Source organism: Vombatus ursinus, unplaced genomic scaffold (genome assembly GCF_900497805.2).
Source record: "Vombatus ursinus unplaced genomic scaffold, bare-nosed wombat genome assembly UNPS02014841.1, whole genome shotgun sequence".
Classification (NCBI taxonomy): Eukaryota; Metazoa; Chordata; class Mammalia; order Diprotodontia; family Vombatidae; genus Vombatus; species Vombatus ursinus.
Window position 1 is genome coordinate 12,305,352 of NW_020954619.1, and position 17,639 is coordinate 12,322,990.

Below are 17,639 nucleotides of genomic sequence, written 5' to 3' on the forward strand. Positions count from 1 at the left end.
TAATGCCAGGGTGTGGGCTTGCCTGGAGTGCAGCAGTAGCAACCTCACCAGCCCCAGGCTTCGGAGGTGGCTGTAGCTTTAAGAACTCTTAGCCCAGTGACTGTAAGGGGGTCAGACACCTGATGAGAAAGAGATGAAAGGGGACGTTTTGCTGGAACTGGGTGTAGCTGGTACTTACTGGCAACACTTGATGCCTGTAAGCAATTCTGGGTCACAGGTCCAGGGCAGAGAGGAACACCTGTTGTTAGTCACAAGAGAGCTGGGGCCCTGATTGCAATTCTGGGGCAAAGAGGAGCACTGGTGTTTGTGGCTCCAGGAAAACGGGAGGACCTGGTCACAGTTCCAGGGCCATGAGGAGAGTTAGTGCTTGGAGCTGCTGGGGAACAAGGAGCCTTCCCAGGTAAAGACCAGAATGCACACCAAGAGAGCAGCGACCACACCGCTCCATGGATCATACTTTGGAAACACAAAAAACTTGCAGATTCTCAGAACTAGCTCTGAAAAGAGAAATATGGAAAAAGCCTGAAGCTTGGGACAGTGTTTCCTACCCTCAGGTAAGCAGAGCCCAACTTTAACATAAAGTTCAAAGTCAAGAAATAGGCTGGGAAAATGGGCAAACCACCACCACGACAAAGAGCTTGACCATAAAAAGATACTATGGTAGCAAAAAAGACCAACACATAAACTCAGAAGACAGCAATGTGAAAACAGCTATAAACAAAGCCTCAAAGAAAAATGTTAATTGGACCCAAGACCAACAAGAATTCCTGGAAGAGTTAAAGAAAGTGATGGATGACAGAGGAAAAATTCAGAAAAGAAATGAGAATAATATAATAAAATTATTAAAAGACATTAACTTGGTAAGAGAGGCACAAAAATACAGAAGAAAGTAACACCTTAAAAAACAGAATTGGCCTATAATGGCAAAAGAGATACAAAAACTCACTGAAGAAAATAATTTATTAAAAATTGTTATTGGGCAAGTGGAAGCTAATGAATCCACCAGACATCAAAAATAATGGAACAAAGTTAAAAGAATGAAAAAAAATATTGGGAATATAACTAACCTGGAAAATAGATTGAAGAGAGATGATTTAAGAATTATTAGAGTACCTGAAAGCCATGATCAAAAAAACAGCCTAGACAGGCAGCTAGGTGGCGCATTGGATAGAGCACTGGCCTTGGAGTCAGGAAGACCTGAATTCAAATGTGACCTCAGACACATAACACTCACTAGCTGTGTGACTCTGGGCAAGTCATTTAACCCCAATTGCCTCACACACACACAAAAAGAGAGCCTAGACATCATATTTCAAGAAATTATAAAGGAAAACTGCCCCAATATCTTAGATCCAGAGGGTAAAATAGAAATTGAAAGAATTCACTGATCATCCCCTGAAAGAGATCCTAAAATGAAAACTCCCAGGAATATTATAGCCAAATTCCAGAGCTCTCAGATTAAGGAGAAAATATTGCAAACAGCCAGAAAGAAACAATTTAAATATCATGGAGCCACAGTCAGGATAACACAAGATTTAGCAGCTTCCATGTTAAAGGAGTGGATGGCTTAGAATATAATATTCTAAAAAGTAAAGGAGATAGGATTACAGCCAAGAATCATCTACCCAGCATCAGTATAATCCTTCAGGGGAAAAATGGATACTTAACGAAAAAGAGGACTTTCAAGCATTTCTGATGAAAAGACCTGAGCTAAATAGAAAATTTGACATCAAACCGAAGACTTAAGGAAAGTATAAAACATGAAAGAGAAATCATAAGGGACTCAAAGTTAAGTTGTTTACATTCCTTTATGGGAAGATGATATATGTAACTTTTTTTTTTTTAAAAAGGCTGCTCAAAGTTTATTAGTTTCTGACGAGTACAAAGTAACAAGTTACTGAGGCTGCTGGAAAGCACATAGGTGACTTAGTAAAAAAAAAACAGTAACAGTGTGGTTTCTTTTGTTTTCCTTTAAAACACACACACACACACACACACACACACACACACACACAACACAACTATTTCTACACTTAAGCAGCCAGTCTATTCTAAGGGAATAGATGGGAGAGGGGAAGAGAGGGGAAGGGAAGGGAAGGGAGGGGGAAATGGGCTCTGATGCCTGGCACACTTAAGAAGCAGGATGAGCAGCAAGAAGGGTGTTGTTGCTCCTGCAGAAGGCCCAGTGCTGGTCTTGCCGGGCTCGCTGACACGCCGCTTCCTCATGGCCTCCTGAGCCAGGTCACAGGTGATCGTGCCATGAGCAACCTGGAAAGTTCCTGAGTGCTCTGGGGATTCCAATACAGTTGTCATGAATGGATGACTCGACTTCCTGAAGAAGAAACTTGCCCACCAGTGGCCTGGGTCTGATTTGGGACAACCAGGATGGTGGGGGATCACTTTCCCAGAATACTCAGCACTTCCACAGGAGCTGTTGCTGGAAATGGAACCCAAATGCCTTCGGTAGTAGTCATGGGTTGCTATGAGTGAACTGCTGGACGGGATTGCTGCCATATTGCTTGTTCTTGTTGTGATGATGTAAACCTTAGTGGTGGCTCCCAGGCAGCCCCTGTCAGGCAGTGGGCTGCAGCAGATGATCACGGGTGACCTGGCTCGGGGGGAAAGGGGGCGCTAGGCCACAGAGCCCATTTGTAAAGGAGATCACGGGAGGATACTCCATGGCAACGAAAATGCGAGAGTTCTTTGGGTTTCATATATGTAACTCTTAAGAACTTTATCTTTATTAGAGCATTTAGAGGGAGTCTACATAGACGAAAAACACAAGTATGACTTCATTATTTTGGGATGACCTCCAAAAAAAAACAGATGAAAGAGTGAGGAAGAGGGATGCAGTGGGAAAATGGTTAAGGGAGAGGTAGAATAGAGAAAATTTTATCACATAAAAGACATGTAAGGAAAAGTTTTATAGTGGAGAGGAAAATAGGGGAGGTGTCACACAATGCTTGAACCTCACATTGGAATTAGTTCAAAGAGGAAAGAATACTCTCTCTCTCTCTCTCTCTCTCTCTCTCTCTCTCTCTCTCCCTCTCTCGCTCTCAATTTGGTTTAGAAATCTGTCTTATCCAGTAGGGAAGTAGGAAGGGAAGGGGATAAGATATATGGGAGGGGGTTTAGATGATAAAAGGGAGGGCATGGATTAAGGGAGGCAGTAGTAAGAAGCAAAACAGACTTTTGAGAAGGGACAGGACAAAAAGAGAAAGAGAACGATAAAACAGAAGAAAATGGAGGGAAATACACAGTAACCATAACTGTGAATGTAAATGGGATAAACTTACCCATAAGATAGAATTGGGTAGCAGAATGGGTTAGAAACCAGAATCCAACAATTTATTGTTTACAAGAGACATATTTGAAAGAGAAAGACACACCCAGAATTAAAATAAAGGGTAGAATCTGTTATGCTTCAGCTGATGTGAAAAAGGCAGGGATAGAAATCATGATCTTAGAAAAAGCAAAAGCAAAAAGACTTAATTAAAAGAGATAATCAGAGAAAATATAATTTGCTAGACAGTACCATAGAAGTTGCAGTAATATTAAAAAATTTCACAGCAAGTTTCTCAAAGGCCTCATTTCTCACATATATAAGAACTGAGTCAGATTTATAAAAATAATAGCCATTACGCAATTGATAAATGGTCAAGGGAAATGAACAGGCAGTTTTCAAAAGAAGAAATCAAAACTGTCTATAGTCATATGAAAAAATGCTCTAAATCACTATTGACAAGAGAAAAGCAAATTAAAAGAATTTTGAGGTATCACTTCACATACTAGAAATCACAAATGCTAGGAGGGATGAGGGAAAATAGGTACAATATTTTCTGTTGGTAGTGTTGTGAACTGGTCCAACCATTCTGGAAAACAACTTGGAACTAGGCCCAAAGGGCTATCAAACTTTTAACCCGGCAATATGAGGTTTGTACCCCAATGAGATCAAAGGAAAAAAGATAAGGAACCTATAGTACAAAAATATTTATAGCAGCTCTTTTTGTAGTGGCAAAGAATTGGAAATTGAGGGGATGTTCACTGATTGGGGAATGGCTGAACAGGTTATGGTTTATAATTTTGATGCAGTCCTGTTCTGCTATAAGAAATAAGACTGGGGCTGTTTTCAGAAAAAAAAACACGGAAGACTTATATGAACTGATACAAAGTGAAGTGAGAAGAAATGGGAGATCATTGTGCACAGTAGCAACCATGTTGTAATGATGATTGGTTGTGAAAGACTTGGCTATTCTGATCAACACAATGATCCAAGATAATTCCAAATGACTTATGATGGAAAAATGCTGTACACCTCCAGAGAGAACGGATGAACTCTTGAGTGCAAATTGAAGTATAATTAATTCTCATTCTCTCTTTCTCTGTCTCTCTCTCTTTTCCCTGTAATATGGCTAATATGATCATATGTCTTAATATGTCTTACATGATTTCACATGTATAATTGATATCATTTTGCTTGCCTTCTCAGTGGGTAGGGAAGAGGTTGGAGGAAGGGAGAGAATTTGGAACTCAATTTAAAAAGAAAAGAATGTTTAGGGAAAAAAAAAAGCTCTTCACACCCTGGCTCCAACCTACCTTGACTATCTTCTTATACATTGATTTCCTCTAAGCACTCTATAGTTTAGTCATACTGGCCTACTTGTTGCTTTTTCAGGACATTCTGTCTTCGTCTTTTTGTTTCTGAACTGGTTGTCCCCCATGCCAGGAATGCTCCTTCTCTTCCCCTCTCCTTCTCTGTTTTGTTTTGTCTTTTCAAAACTTTTATTCAGATGTCATCTTCTACATGAAGTTTTTTCGGATCCATCCAGGTGCTAGTTTCCTCTTTCTCCAAACTACTTTGTATTCATTTTATATGTTAGTGGAATAAAAGTTGGACTTGAAAGTAAGTTAATATCTGTTTTTGAATCCTGTCTCCAACAGTTAGTTACTCTGTAAGCTCTTTGATGGCAAGGACTGCTTTTTGTGTTCTTTGAATTCCCAGTGCTTAGCAAATCAAGGAACACAGTAATCATTTAGTAAATTCTTGTTGATCGAAGACTAGCTGTCTAACCTAGGGCAGGTGTTGTTAACCTCTCTGATCCTTAGTTTCCTCATCTGAAATGATAATGTCTGCACTATTACCTCACACGGTTTTTGATTCAATATGATAAAATGTTAGGTGCTCTATAAATGCCATCATGACATAAATGAGTACCCCAAAATAAGATAAAATCCTTTCCATGTACATTTTGTTGTATTAAGATGTAAATGTTTTACATGATTGCATGTGTATAACCTAAATCTGATTACTTACCATCGCAGGGAGGGGGGGATGGGAGGGAAAAGGGAAAGAGGGATAGAATTTGGAACTCAAAACTTTAGAAAAAATGTTAAAATTGTTTTAACATGTAATTGGGGGAAAACACACACACATACATATATAAATGTATTTTGTGGCTTTGGATAGACCACATTACCTTTTTGAGTCTTAGTGACTTCATCTATAAATAAAGAAAGCCCTTACATGATCTCTAAAGTTCGTGTCAATTCTATGATGCTCAATGGATGCACATTCCCTTAATATTTAGTGGCCTCTATCTGCTTCCACTTGCCTTCTGAAGCTTATGTATTTCCTATTAGATTGTTAACTCCTAGACTGCAAGGTTGTGACCTTTTAATTTAATGACAACATAAATACACAAATCAAGATTGCCAATAGATCACTGAGATCTAAAGCTTGGAACGTAACAATTTGAGAGATACCTAGGACCTTGAATATCATAGATCTGAACCACTCACCCCCTCTGGAATGACTTTGTACATTTATGTATTTCAAAGAGATATTTCAAGAAAATAACAATGCTTTTTTTCCTGAATAATTTGATTAAGAAGCTAATTTTCAAAGGTGCCATGATGCTTCTTCATTTTTGACTTACTACAGAGAAGTTTTTACCCTATGAGGGAAGAGGAGTGAGATGAAGAAAGTTCATGGTAAGAGCCTCTCCATCATTAGCTTATGTGAAACTGAAATACCTCCAGTTATCATACTTAGAGCTGGAAGGTACCATAGAGGTCATCTAGTCCACCTATACCTGAGCAGAAATCTTGGCTAAAAAACCCTACAGTAATAATCCTGCCCCTATTTGAAGACCTTGGAAAATAGCCCATTACTTCCTCACAGTAATGTGAGGAAGTTTTCCCTTATACAAAAACCTGCTTCTCTATAACTTCTACCCATTATTAGTAGATCTTCATTCTCTAGGGCAAAGTAAAACAAATCTATTCCAAATGGCATCCTTTGTTATGCTTTTAGAGATATGTCCCCCAAGTTTCCATTTCTCTGGGCTAAATATCTCTAGTTCCTACCACTGACTTTCTTTGATATGGTTTCAAGATTCCTTACCATCTTAGGTCCCCATTCTCAGGAACTCCAGCTTTTCTCATCCTTTGCCAAACTTGGATATGTATCTTCTGCTTTTGTTACCTGACACATAATCTCATTCGCTTTGGCACTTAATTCTATAAGCCAAGATATTACTGTTTCATCTATGATGAGACATGAGTCACTTACCATAGAGCTTTGGCTCAAATTCTCTAACCTACAATGTCTACTATTTATGAAACTTTCCTTAAGATAGGAAGACTTTTGCAAAACAAAATAAAAATGTAAAATTCTCAAGTTTGAAACCTTTTGGTGGGGTTCCCCCCGCCAGTGTTCTTTTCCATTATTTCAAACCATCAAGAAATAGCTTGTCGACACTTGGCTGATCTCTTTTCAGGAGGGACTAGAAGAACCCTTGATGAATAGCATATTTCCAGGAACAAGTGAGTAGCCTTTGAAAGTGTGCACTTAGGAAGGTAGAGTAACATGGTAGTTGGATTGTAAAGGGTGAATAAGTCCACTAGTACTGCACTGAAGGTATTGTGTATATAAAAGTCATATACATATACAGTAGTACCCTGCCAGGCACAGTCCTTGGAGTCCTTGTACTCCAATATTTTCAACAAATTTCAGAGTTGGAAGAAACTTTATGGGTCCTTTACTCACATTATAATTTTCCTGGCAAAAATTCCCTCTTCTGATAAAGGGTCATTTCGGGCTGTGCTCAAAAGACCTACAGTACAGGGAAACTTACTATCTCTTAAGATAGTTTATTCTAATTTTGGACAGTTTTAATTTTTTAGGAAATTTCCTTGTGCAATCTAATAGGAAAAAATAGTCATCAGAAGAATACTATGGACAAAGGGCATTATTCATTTAGAGAATGTGAAACTACCTAGAGCATAGATTTGAAACGAACTTTAGAAGTCATGTGGTACAAATCCCTCTCTTAGAGACATGAAAACTGAGGCTGAAAGAGGTAAAGTGACCATTTCAAAGTTATGTAGCATTTTCTAAAAGGAGCAAAATACACTGAGAGAGGGATAGGGCTTAGTTTTAGCATTACTTTATATCATAGCAGCTAGGTGGCAAAGTAGATAAAGTTTTGGACCTGGAGTCAGGAAGACCAGAGTTCAATGCCAACCTCAGAGAACTGCTGGCTATGTGACCTTGGGCAAGTCACTTAACCTGTCTACCTCAGTTTCCCAATTTGTCAAATGGGGCTAGTAATAGCCTCTACCTCACAGGGTTGTTGTAAGGATAAAATGAGATATTTGTAATATGCTTTGTGAACCTTAAAGCACTGCTTAAATGCTGCCAATTACACCTTTCATCTGGTGGCTGAATGGCGGCCTGGACCTTAGAAGGTCCCATTTCTAGACCTGGATTTGATACTAACTGGCTTGTGGTCTAGGGGAAATCACCTTACTTTCAATTCTTTCCTCACCCTCACCACTCCTTTTCCATTATTCTCACCACCCCACCCCAATATTCAATTATATGCTATCTTGTCAATTTTACCAGCTCTCCTCCAGTGGTGGTTGGTTGATTGTTGTCCTTCCTTCTCAGAAAGGACCAAAATGAGTCTGAATGTGCTAATGAGACCAAAATAAGCTCAGAAGGCCCTACCGTAGATTGGGCACAAATAGTCCATATCCACTGTTCATTTGTATTATTACAATAAACTGCTAATTAGAGTCTCAACTTTTAGTCTTTCCACTCTTCAATCCCTTATCCATGCAGTTCACAAAATTGTCTTTCTAAAACATGATTAAAAAACCAATTTCCCCTAGAATAAAATACAAACTACTCAAACTGCCATTTACAATGCCTCACAGTCTGGCTCCATCCTACTTTTCCAGATATATTTGACCAGTCAGATTGGCCTCCTTAGGATCATAGAATCATGAACTTAAATACTGAAAGGAATTGTAGGGGCCGTCTAATTCAACCCTTTCATTTTACAGATGAGGAAATGGAGGCCCATTGAGATTAAGTGACTTGCCTGTGGTCACAGTTAGTGAATGGAAGAGCCAGGATTTGGAACAAGGGCCTCTTTCCTAGCTCTTACTCCTATAACAAGCTACCTTCTCTTTTGCTTTCCCCCCAAATCAGAATTCTATTTCCACCTCTATGCCTTTGGACAGGCTATTCTCCATGTCTGAAATGTACTCTATCCTCACCTCTGCCTCTATTCACTAAACTCTAGTGGATCATCTTTAACTCTAGGATTAAGTATAAGTTCCTCTATTTGGCTTTTAAAATTGTTCACAACTTGGCCTCAATCTGTCTCTCCAATTTTATAATACATTACTCTTCTTCCTGTACTTGACTGTCCTGTCAAACCATCCTTGTTGTTCCTCATACACCTTATTCCATCTCTCACATCTGTGCTTTTACACTGGCTGTTTCTCATACCTAGGAATGCTCCTCTTCCTGACCTCCCCCTCTTAGAATCCTTGTTTCTTTAGAAATTCTACTCATGAGCTACCTTCTGGTACCTACTTTTCTGATTTCCCCAATCCATCCAGGTGCCAAATGCTGTCTCCCATATAAAATTTATATGTATACACATGAACACAGACACACAGAGACGCATATATATTTATACTTATTTATGTACATGTCTGTCCCTTCAGGGCAGGGACAGTTTCATTTTTGAGCTTGTATTTCAGCACCTTCCCAGTGCAAGCACATTGATTGATTGAGTAGAATCTCTACCTTCAAGGCTGAGTTTATAGGCTCCCTCCTAAAGGAATCCTTGCTCATCTCTTTAGCTGTCAGCCCTCTTTATCCTCTCAGATAATCATGTATATCTGTTTAGATATTTCATTCTCAATCCACACCCCAAATAGTATATAAGCTCTTTAAACACAAGGACTATTTTTTTTTGTTTTATCTTATCTTTGTTTCTTAAGCACCTAGCACAGTGCCTTGCACATAATAGGTGCTTAATAAATGTTTGTTGGACTGAGCAATCCGAAGAGAAGGGAAGTTACATTAGACAAAACAAATTCTTTCTTATTTCTTGACTTAAAATCAGTTTCCTGTGAGAGAAAAGAGCATATATAAGAAAATGCTTCTTAGTGAACATAGTGGACTAGAAAAGCATATGTATTTCACCTTTCAATTTAATAAAGCTGTGTTGTGTCTTCTATGTTTAATTTGAGAGCCAATTGTGGCATAATTGATAGAGAATTAACCTTGGAGTTAGGAAAACCTAAGTTCAGGTCTAACGTCAGACACATACCAGGTGACTCTGGTGGTGGTTAACTTTTCAGTGCCCAAGCCATTGTTTAAGATTGTAAATCATGCGCAGTAAGACGAACTGCCTTGATAGAGGAAGTTCATCACTGCAATCTTCCTATAACAAAGAGATCTCAAATCCAGTAATCAGTCCAAAACACACACACACACACACACACACACACACACACACACACACACACAGAGAACTAGGGGAAACATGGTCCCTGACCTACCAAAGGGGTTAGGGCTAGAAGAGAAAGTAGTACCATTCAGCTTAGTCAATAGGAGAAAGAAAGGATTGTGTTTATGGTAATTCACAATTAGTTTCTATACATAATACTTATTAAATCTCTGGATTACAACACTAGGCTTATCTGTTTCTTCTATTGCAGGAGTCAAAGGAGGAATACAAGTTCTAATAATGATGACTTGCATCTACATAGAATTCTTTGTACATAAGCTCTACAGAACCCTAAAAGTGTAATTTGGTCTCTTTCATTGAACGAGCTTATATCATTCAGATGATCAGTGATGAAAACCAGAACCCTAATTATCTATGGGTGGAGTAGAAATATATTGCTAGAGTCCCTAGGCAACTAGGTGACAGCCAAATGGAGAGGGAACCAAAATGGAAAGGGACATTTTCAAACTTACATGGTTATAAAAAGTTTTACCATTTGTGAAGGTGGATGTTGTATTTCTCTTCTTGAAGGCAGGGATTGATTGTTTCATTTTTGTCCTTTTATCTCTAGTGCATACACAAAGTAGGCACTTAATAAATGCTCATTGGATTAGATTGAATCTTGAACCTGGATTTGGTGATAATGATGATGCCCCTGCCTTATCTTGACAAGCTTGACTCTACCCAGAAAACATTTTCAACCTTGGACTATTCTGACAGAGTTTAGTTCCATGCTTGTTAGAACACTCCAATGAAGTGAAATTGTGTCACAAGTTGCTGAGTAATTGGTAATTGCAGCCCTAAAAGTTTATGCTTCTGTTATTGAAGCCCCAACTCCAGAAAGGATCCTTCCATTCTTTTGGCAGTTCCTTAATTAACCCCTCTAGAAGCCTAGTCTTTGAGCCTTAGCCAAACCCTTTCCATGTATGAGACATGTCAGTCTTCTTGCTTCTTCCCCTAGAAGTGTTGCAGAACCAACTCTCATGATGACATCAACAGATGCTTCCCAAATCAGCACTATCAAAGTCAGACTACACCAGAGAGCAAGCAGGTTATTCCTCTGAGGACACTTAATCAGTTCATTCTAGGTACCTGTTGACTGACCTGCAGATTCTTCTCATGGGTCTCAATGAATGCTTGGTGGTTGACTGGTCATGGGGATTGGCCCTGCCTGCCTCAAATAGGGACTCCAAAACAAACCATGCTATGGTTCTCCCTTCGCCACATGCTGCACACATGAGAAGCTGTCTCAGCTGTGCCACCCAGTGCAGAGAAAGGCCTACTAACTTCCCTGGTAAACCATGGCAATGAGTCTTAAGCAGCAGTGTCAACCTTACTACACATTTTGTCAGGCATGAATAAGGTACCTCCCTCAGTTTCAAAGGATTCAATTTCTCCCCACACACCAGAGAGAGGGCTATTCCTCCACCCTCTACTGATTTGCCTATTTGAATAGGATCTAGGAAGCTAAGCCACCTGTTCCTAGGCCCTACAGCAAAATAACTTTCCCCCCTATGTGAGTCCTTGTTCTTACCAGTGAACGACTTTGTATTTCATGGAATTCCCCGAGGAGGTGCTCCCACACCTCATGAAGGCAGGAAAATAGCTTTGTCTGCTGTAGCTGAAGGAACTCCTTCCTCCTGAAGGAGGCCAGTGTGGAGGTGAGGAGAAGTGAGTTCAGTCCCACCACTGTTATTTACTTACTTGTTAGACCTTGGAGAATTTATTCATTCCTTTATATGTAACATGAGCAGGTTGGATTAAATAATCCTTAGGTCCCTTTGGGCCCTAAATTTCACAATTCACAACTATGCTTTTAAGTAAAAGTATGTCTGTTGGATGTACATCTGCTCCTAAATAGGGGGATGGAATCGCTGTGACTCTCTGGATATTAAGATTTCCAGAATGCATTTCTCCTGGAACTGGACCCTTGAAGGAAATAATTTCTAAGTACTTTCTATAAATATTTGACATAGTTACAATGTTGCCTTCAGTAAGCTAATAACTACTTTCAAGGGTCCCACCCTGGGTAACTGAGGTATCAAAGCCTTTTTTTTTTTTTTCAGCAGATATGAAGAGCTTACCAGAAGGCACACAGAAGAATAGGTTTTAAAAGTACTGCTGAGACACCTACTGGCCCAGTGTCCAGAAACTCTATTTCCTGGAAGTCCTGAGCAAGGAATGTTTAAGGTTGTCAGTACCTCAATGGAAACTGCACTTGGTTTAAAGTTAAGTTGTAAGCCCCAACAATGCTGTCACTAATCAACCCACATAGTTCAATACACTGCTAGTCTACCTGAGCAAAATGCCATTCATACCACATAATCTCAGTACAAAGGACTTTGCTTTCACTCCATTTTTGCTGTGTTTCCCTCTCCAAATGTATGTCATGCACAGGCCTAGGGACTGAAGATGATTTGGGCCAAGGAAGGTCCTCACTCATGCCTCAGACACACTCCCCAAATTTCAAGAGAGAAAATGAAAGGTCACATGACTCTCCCTGTTCCCTTCATAAAAATGTTATCGGAGGAAAAAAGAATTCTCTTCTTCTTAGAGAAAATTCTATCCAATCTCCTACCCAATTTCACTTGAGAAAATTTCAAAGCAAGTGGCAGCTAGAGCCAAAAGAATGAAAACAATATAAGAATATATACTTAAGACATTGTAGAGAAAGGACAATCTTAAGGTGTTTAATGGTCACTTTGAATTGATCCAAATGGGCTTAGCAGAGGTCATTTAAGTAAAGCAAAGAGAAGAAAATCGGTTCTTACCTGTGTTTCTCTAATGATCCCATTTCTTTTATGGTTTCCACTTTGGCAGCCATTGCTCTGTTTCTGGTGATTGTGAAGTTTTCCATTACAGACAGTACCACCTCCTGGATTAGCCATTTGTTTAAATGAATGACCCCGTGAAGTTTCTTCTTCCAGTTTCTCTGGGATCTTGGCTTTTGAAGTTAGTGAATGATGGGATAAAGTTTTGGGTTGAGCCCTAAAAGGAATCCTACTGGTCTATCAGGCTTTTCCAGAAGAGGAGTGACTGCCTATCTTTTTGCCAGATCTTTGAAACTGAAAACAAACTGTTACCTTTACACACCTCCAACCTCAATAAGTCAGAATGCAGACTCCATAGCAACTAACCTGTTTCTAAAACTACTGCTCATTCTGGTTCCTAGCGTGGACAGGCAGCCAGCTCAGTCTACCGTAGCTTGTAGGCTAAATGAAAGTGGGCGGGCAGGGAGGTGGAGAGTCATTTAAAGACACAAAGCCTCTGAATTAGTCTGTTCAAAATTGTTGGCTCCCTCTCCTGGCCTTCCCCTCCCCACCTAATGTTTGCATTCACAGTATTACAGATTTAGAGTTGAAAAATACTTTAGAGGTGGGAAAATCAAGATTTGAACTATGGTTCTTGAATTCCAAATCTAACTTTCTTCCCAGTTTTCTCTTCTTTACCTCTAGTATAGGAGTTCTGTGGTCACTAACTCAAACAAAACCTTCACATTAACATTTCTAGAATTGGTCAATTACACTAACAGAAAAAACATTTCTTCCTTTTCTAATATTGCATCTCTAATGGTTAAGGCTTGCATATCATTATAGCAATGGAACGATTTGTCTTTTATAAGGAAAAGACCTTAGAGATCACCTAAGTTCAACGCCCTCATTTTATAGATAAGTTAACTGAGGCTTGGTGGGGTGGAGCAACTTACCCAAGGTCACACAGTATAAAAACAAACTAGACTAGAACCCAGGTCAATGATTTACATTTTGCTATTAATTTAAACAGTTTTGAACCCACCAAACATTAAAGTCCACAGAGATAAGGAATTAAGAATAAAAAAATCGCTTTGAGTTAATGTTCTTAGATAATTTGAGAAGCAAGTAATATAGTTTTAGCAATAGTTGTTGGGTCACATTTATCATGTGATTGAAGGTGAGTCATTTAGTCCTCTTTACCTCAGTTTCTCTGTCTGCAAAATAAGGGAACTGATTCTTAGCAAGTTTGCCTGGATCCCAGCCAACTTTATTTGCTCAGTGGAGTCCTAGTGGAGCAGAATGAGGTTAAGGTAAGTGGTCAGTTTTAGATTGGAAGATTGAACTAGATTAGCACAAGGGATCAGTTGGAATGAGGAGTTTGGTGTAGAGAGGAAGAAAGGAAAGCAAAGATAAATGAAAAGAATGATCATGCCTAGATTATGCTGAGGAATCAATCCATATTTAACTGACTATTTGCATCTGTAATAAAGGTGGAAGATACCAGGGGACCAACATATGAGGACCAACATATGAAAACATTTGTATTTTGTGAAGAATGTGGTCTGGCAAAATTTTCAGAATGCAGGTGATTCCAGGGGAATGGATGTCTTCACCAGTAGGTTGAAGTGACAATGGTATCAGGAAGAAAGATAAAAACAAGAGGTATTTTTCAAAACAATCAGGGAAATATGACTTCTGGCTTACAATAATACCTAAGTAAGGAATTTCCAGTGTTTGTTTCTGATGACCTCACAAAAATGGAAACGTATTCCCAAGTCCTGAACCTAACTAGTACCCTTAGGGTAGTAATTTTCCCTGTCTCTAATTGGGAATCTGAGTGTTGTGGTAGATCAGACACCTGCTGGATGTTTTTTTTCCTATGCCACTGGAGCATAAATCTTGTCAGGTGTCAACTAGAAAGGCTCCAAGGACAATTCTTGTGATTAACTATACTTATCTCTTGTCCAAGGACTGATCTAATCAAGTACCGAGGCTCATCAGTCACCAGCAATGGGCTATAAGATGAGGATTTTTTTTTTGGGGGGGGGGGGGGGGGGGGAAATCACAAGAATCTATATTGCCATATCTGCATTTTATATGATAGAGATTAATAGGCACTGGTGAAAACTACTTTAGTAATTGCTGTGAAATTTCAACAAAATGATTATAGGGAGTGAAGTGTTGAACTCACCATGTGAAGCTGGAAATAAACATCCTTCTATTACGAATCCCTAAAGCCACTACACTTGAGGGTTTATTGTTATTTATGCCTTAATTGTAAAATGAGGGGAAACTAACCAGTCCCCCCAACTCCTTGGGCAAAGCTCTCTTTCCTTTAAAACAGCTTTAAAGTTGGGCTTTAAAAAATGTATTAATGGGGGCAGCTAGGTGGCACAGTGGATAGAGCACTGGCCCTGAAGTCTGGAGGACCTGAGTTCACATTTGACCTCAGACTAAACACTAAACACTTACTAGCTGTGTGACCCTGGGCAAGTCACTTAACCCCAATTGCCTAAAAAAAATGTATTAATGATCTAGAAATGGATTAAAGTACAAAGGGCATAGGAGGTAAAATTGACAGGCCTTGACAACAGATTTGATGTGGAGAATGAGAGAGTAATGGGAATTCTGTTTTGGAAAGGTTGAGTTTAAGGTGCTACTGGTGCATCTATGTGGAGATGGCCAGTAGGCAGCTGGTGATTTAAAAATGAAGTTCAGGAGAGAAGTAGAGAAGAATGTGTAAATTTAGATATCATGTTCATAGAGACAATAATTGAACCCATGAGAGATGATAAGCTCATTAAGGGAGAAAGCAGGGAGGGAGAAAAGAAGGGGGGGGGGGAAGGGGTAAAGGGGGGTGGGGAGGTGGTGGAAACTTTTAGGGATATCTCCTCTTAAGGGATAAGAAATGAATGGTGAAATAGCAAAGGATCTTGGGGAGTAGTCAGATAGGTAGAGAGTAAAGAGAAAGTAGTTTCACAGAAGAAAAGGGTATCCAGATGGAGGAGGTGTTTGACAGTGTCAAAAAGTACAGAAAAAGTCTAGGACAATATGGTCTGAAAAAAGGCTATTAGGTTTAGCAATCATGTGAGGCTTGGGGAAGCCTTCCAGCTCAGTTGATGTAATGACTGAAAGCTGAGATTGGTAATGACAAGGTGTAAATGAGGCAACTGCTGGTTCAGTGGATAGAGTGTTAGACCTGCAGTCAGGAAGACCTGAGTTCAAATCCAGCCTCAGGCACTTAATAATTGTGTGACGCTAGGCAAAATCACTTAACCTCAGTCTACTTCAGTTTCCTTAACTGTAAAATTTAGATAATAATAGCATAGCACAGTTGTGAGGATCAAATGAGTTCATATTTGTAAAGATGGAGTAGGGGATTTCTTTCCCTCTTGTTTACCTTCCTAGCAGACATAATGGCCTACAACTTAAACATATGGTGGTTAAGATGGGGCTACCCAATAAGTCAGTCAAAAAATATTCGTTATGCTCTTACTATATGCCAGGCCTTGCATTAAGGTCTGAAGATTGAAAGAAAGGCAAAAGACAAGGAGCTCACAGTCTAATAGAGGAGACCACATGCAAACAATTATATGTGGAAAGCAGGATTTTACCTGGGACTTGAAGGATGCCAGGAGGCAGAGATGAAGAAAGAGAGCATTACAGGCTTGGGGGTCAGCTGGTGAAGACGTCTAAATTCAGAAGATGAAATGTCTTGTTCAAGGACCAGCAAGGAGGCCAATTTCACTTGATCAGAGTATCTGGGAAGATATAAGGTATAAGAAAGTGTGGGAGAGAAGGTTAAAAGGGGATTAAATGACAAACAAGAGGATTTTATGTTTGATCCTAGAGGTGATAAGGAACCGATGGAATTTATTGAATAGACAGGTGACATGGTTAGGCCTGGGCTTTAGGAAGATCACTTTGACAGCTCAATGGAGGATGGATTGGAGTAGAGAGAGACCTGTTGTAGGCAGACCAACTAGCAGGCTATTTCGGTAGTCCAGGGATGAAGTGATCAGGGCCTATGATAGGATGGTACAAGTGTCAGAAGAGAGAAGGGGGCACAGGAGAGATGTGAGAAAGCTGAAATCAATAGGAAGTAATAACAGAATGGTTAAAGGGGTTAAGAAGTGATCAGTGAGAGATTAGGAATTAAGAATAATCATTAGATTGTAAGCCTAGGTGACTAAGAGGATAGTGGTACCCTCCACAATAAGAGGGAAGTTAGAAAAAGAAGAACGTTTGTGGGGTTAAGTTTTAGACATGTTGAGTTGAAGATGCCTATGGGACAAATAGGTCTAGATGCCCAATAGCAATTGGAAATGCAAGACTAGAGGTCAGCTAGATAAGTAGATGTGAGAATCATCAACACAGAGATGATAATTGAATCCATGGGAGCTGATGAGATAGTGAATTAGTATAGAGGGAGAAAGGGTCCCAAGACAGAACCTTATGGGACACTCATGCGTACCAGGCATGTTCTGACTGAAGATCTAGCAAAGAAGAGAAGCAAAAGTCCAATAGATAGGAGGAGAACCAGGAGAGCAGTGTCACAGAAACCTAGTGAGAAGAGAATATTAAGAACATGAAGGTGATTAACAGTGTCAAAGGCTGTATACAACTTAAGAATACAGCTTGAGAAAGGGCCATTAGATCTGACAATTAAGAGGTTGTAACTTTGGAGAAAATGAGTGGACTGGAAGCCAGACTATGGTTAAAAAGGGTTAAGGGTTAAGGTTAAGGGTTAAATAGGGTTAAGAAGAGATGAGAGGAAAGGAAGTAGAGGCACACATTGTAGATGGCTTTCTCAAGGAGTTTGTCCCTAAACTGAGGGAGAGATATGTAAATATAACAAGCAGGGATGGATGGTTCAAGTGAGGATGTTTCTGAGAATGGGAGAGACCTGGACATATTTGTAGGCAGTGAAGAAGTAGCCACTAGGCAGGGAGAGATTGAAGATAAGTGAGACAGTGGGGAATGATAGGTGTGCTGACAAAGATGGCATGGAGTGGGATCACCTGTGCATGTAATCTGCCTTGGTAAAGAGAAATGCTACCTCATCATGTGAGAC

General features: G+C 39.7%; 1 protein-coding gene across 2 annotated transcripts in view; it reads right to left on the bottom strand.

The window, feature by feature from the left end:
• SPTLC3 (serine palmitoyltransferase long chain base subunit 3) overlaps positions 1-12,970 on the bottom strand; it is a 192,679-nt gene extending 179,709 nt beyond the window's left edge. For both annotated transcript variants that reach the window (XM_027840439.1, XM_027840440.1), the window contains exon 1: positions 12,584-12,970. In XM_027840439.1, coding sequence (XP_027696240.1) covers positions 12,584-12,700 — 117 coding nt within the window. In that variant the 5' untranslated portion in view covers positions 12,701-12,970. The remainder of the gene's footprint in view (positions 1-12,583) is intronic.
• Between the last annotated feature and the right edge of the window lie 4,669 nt (positions 12,971-17,639).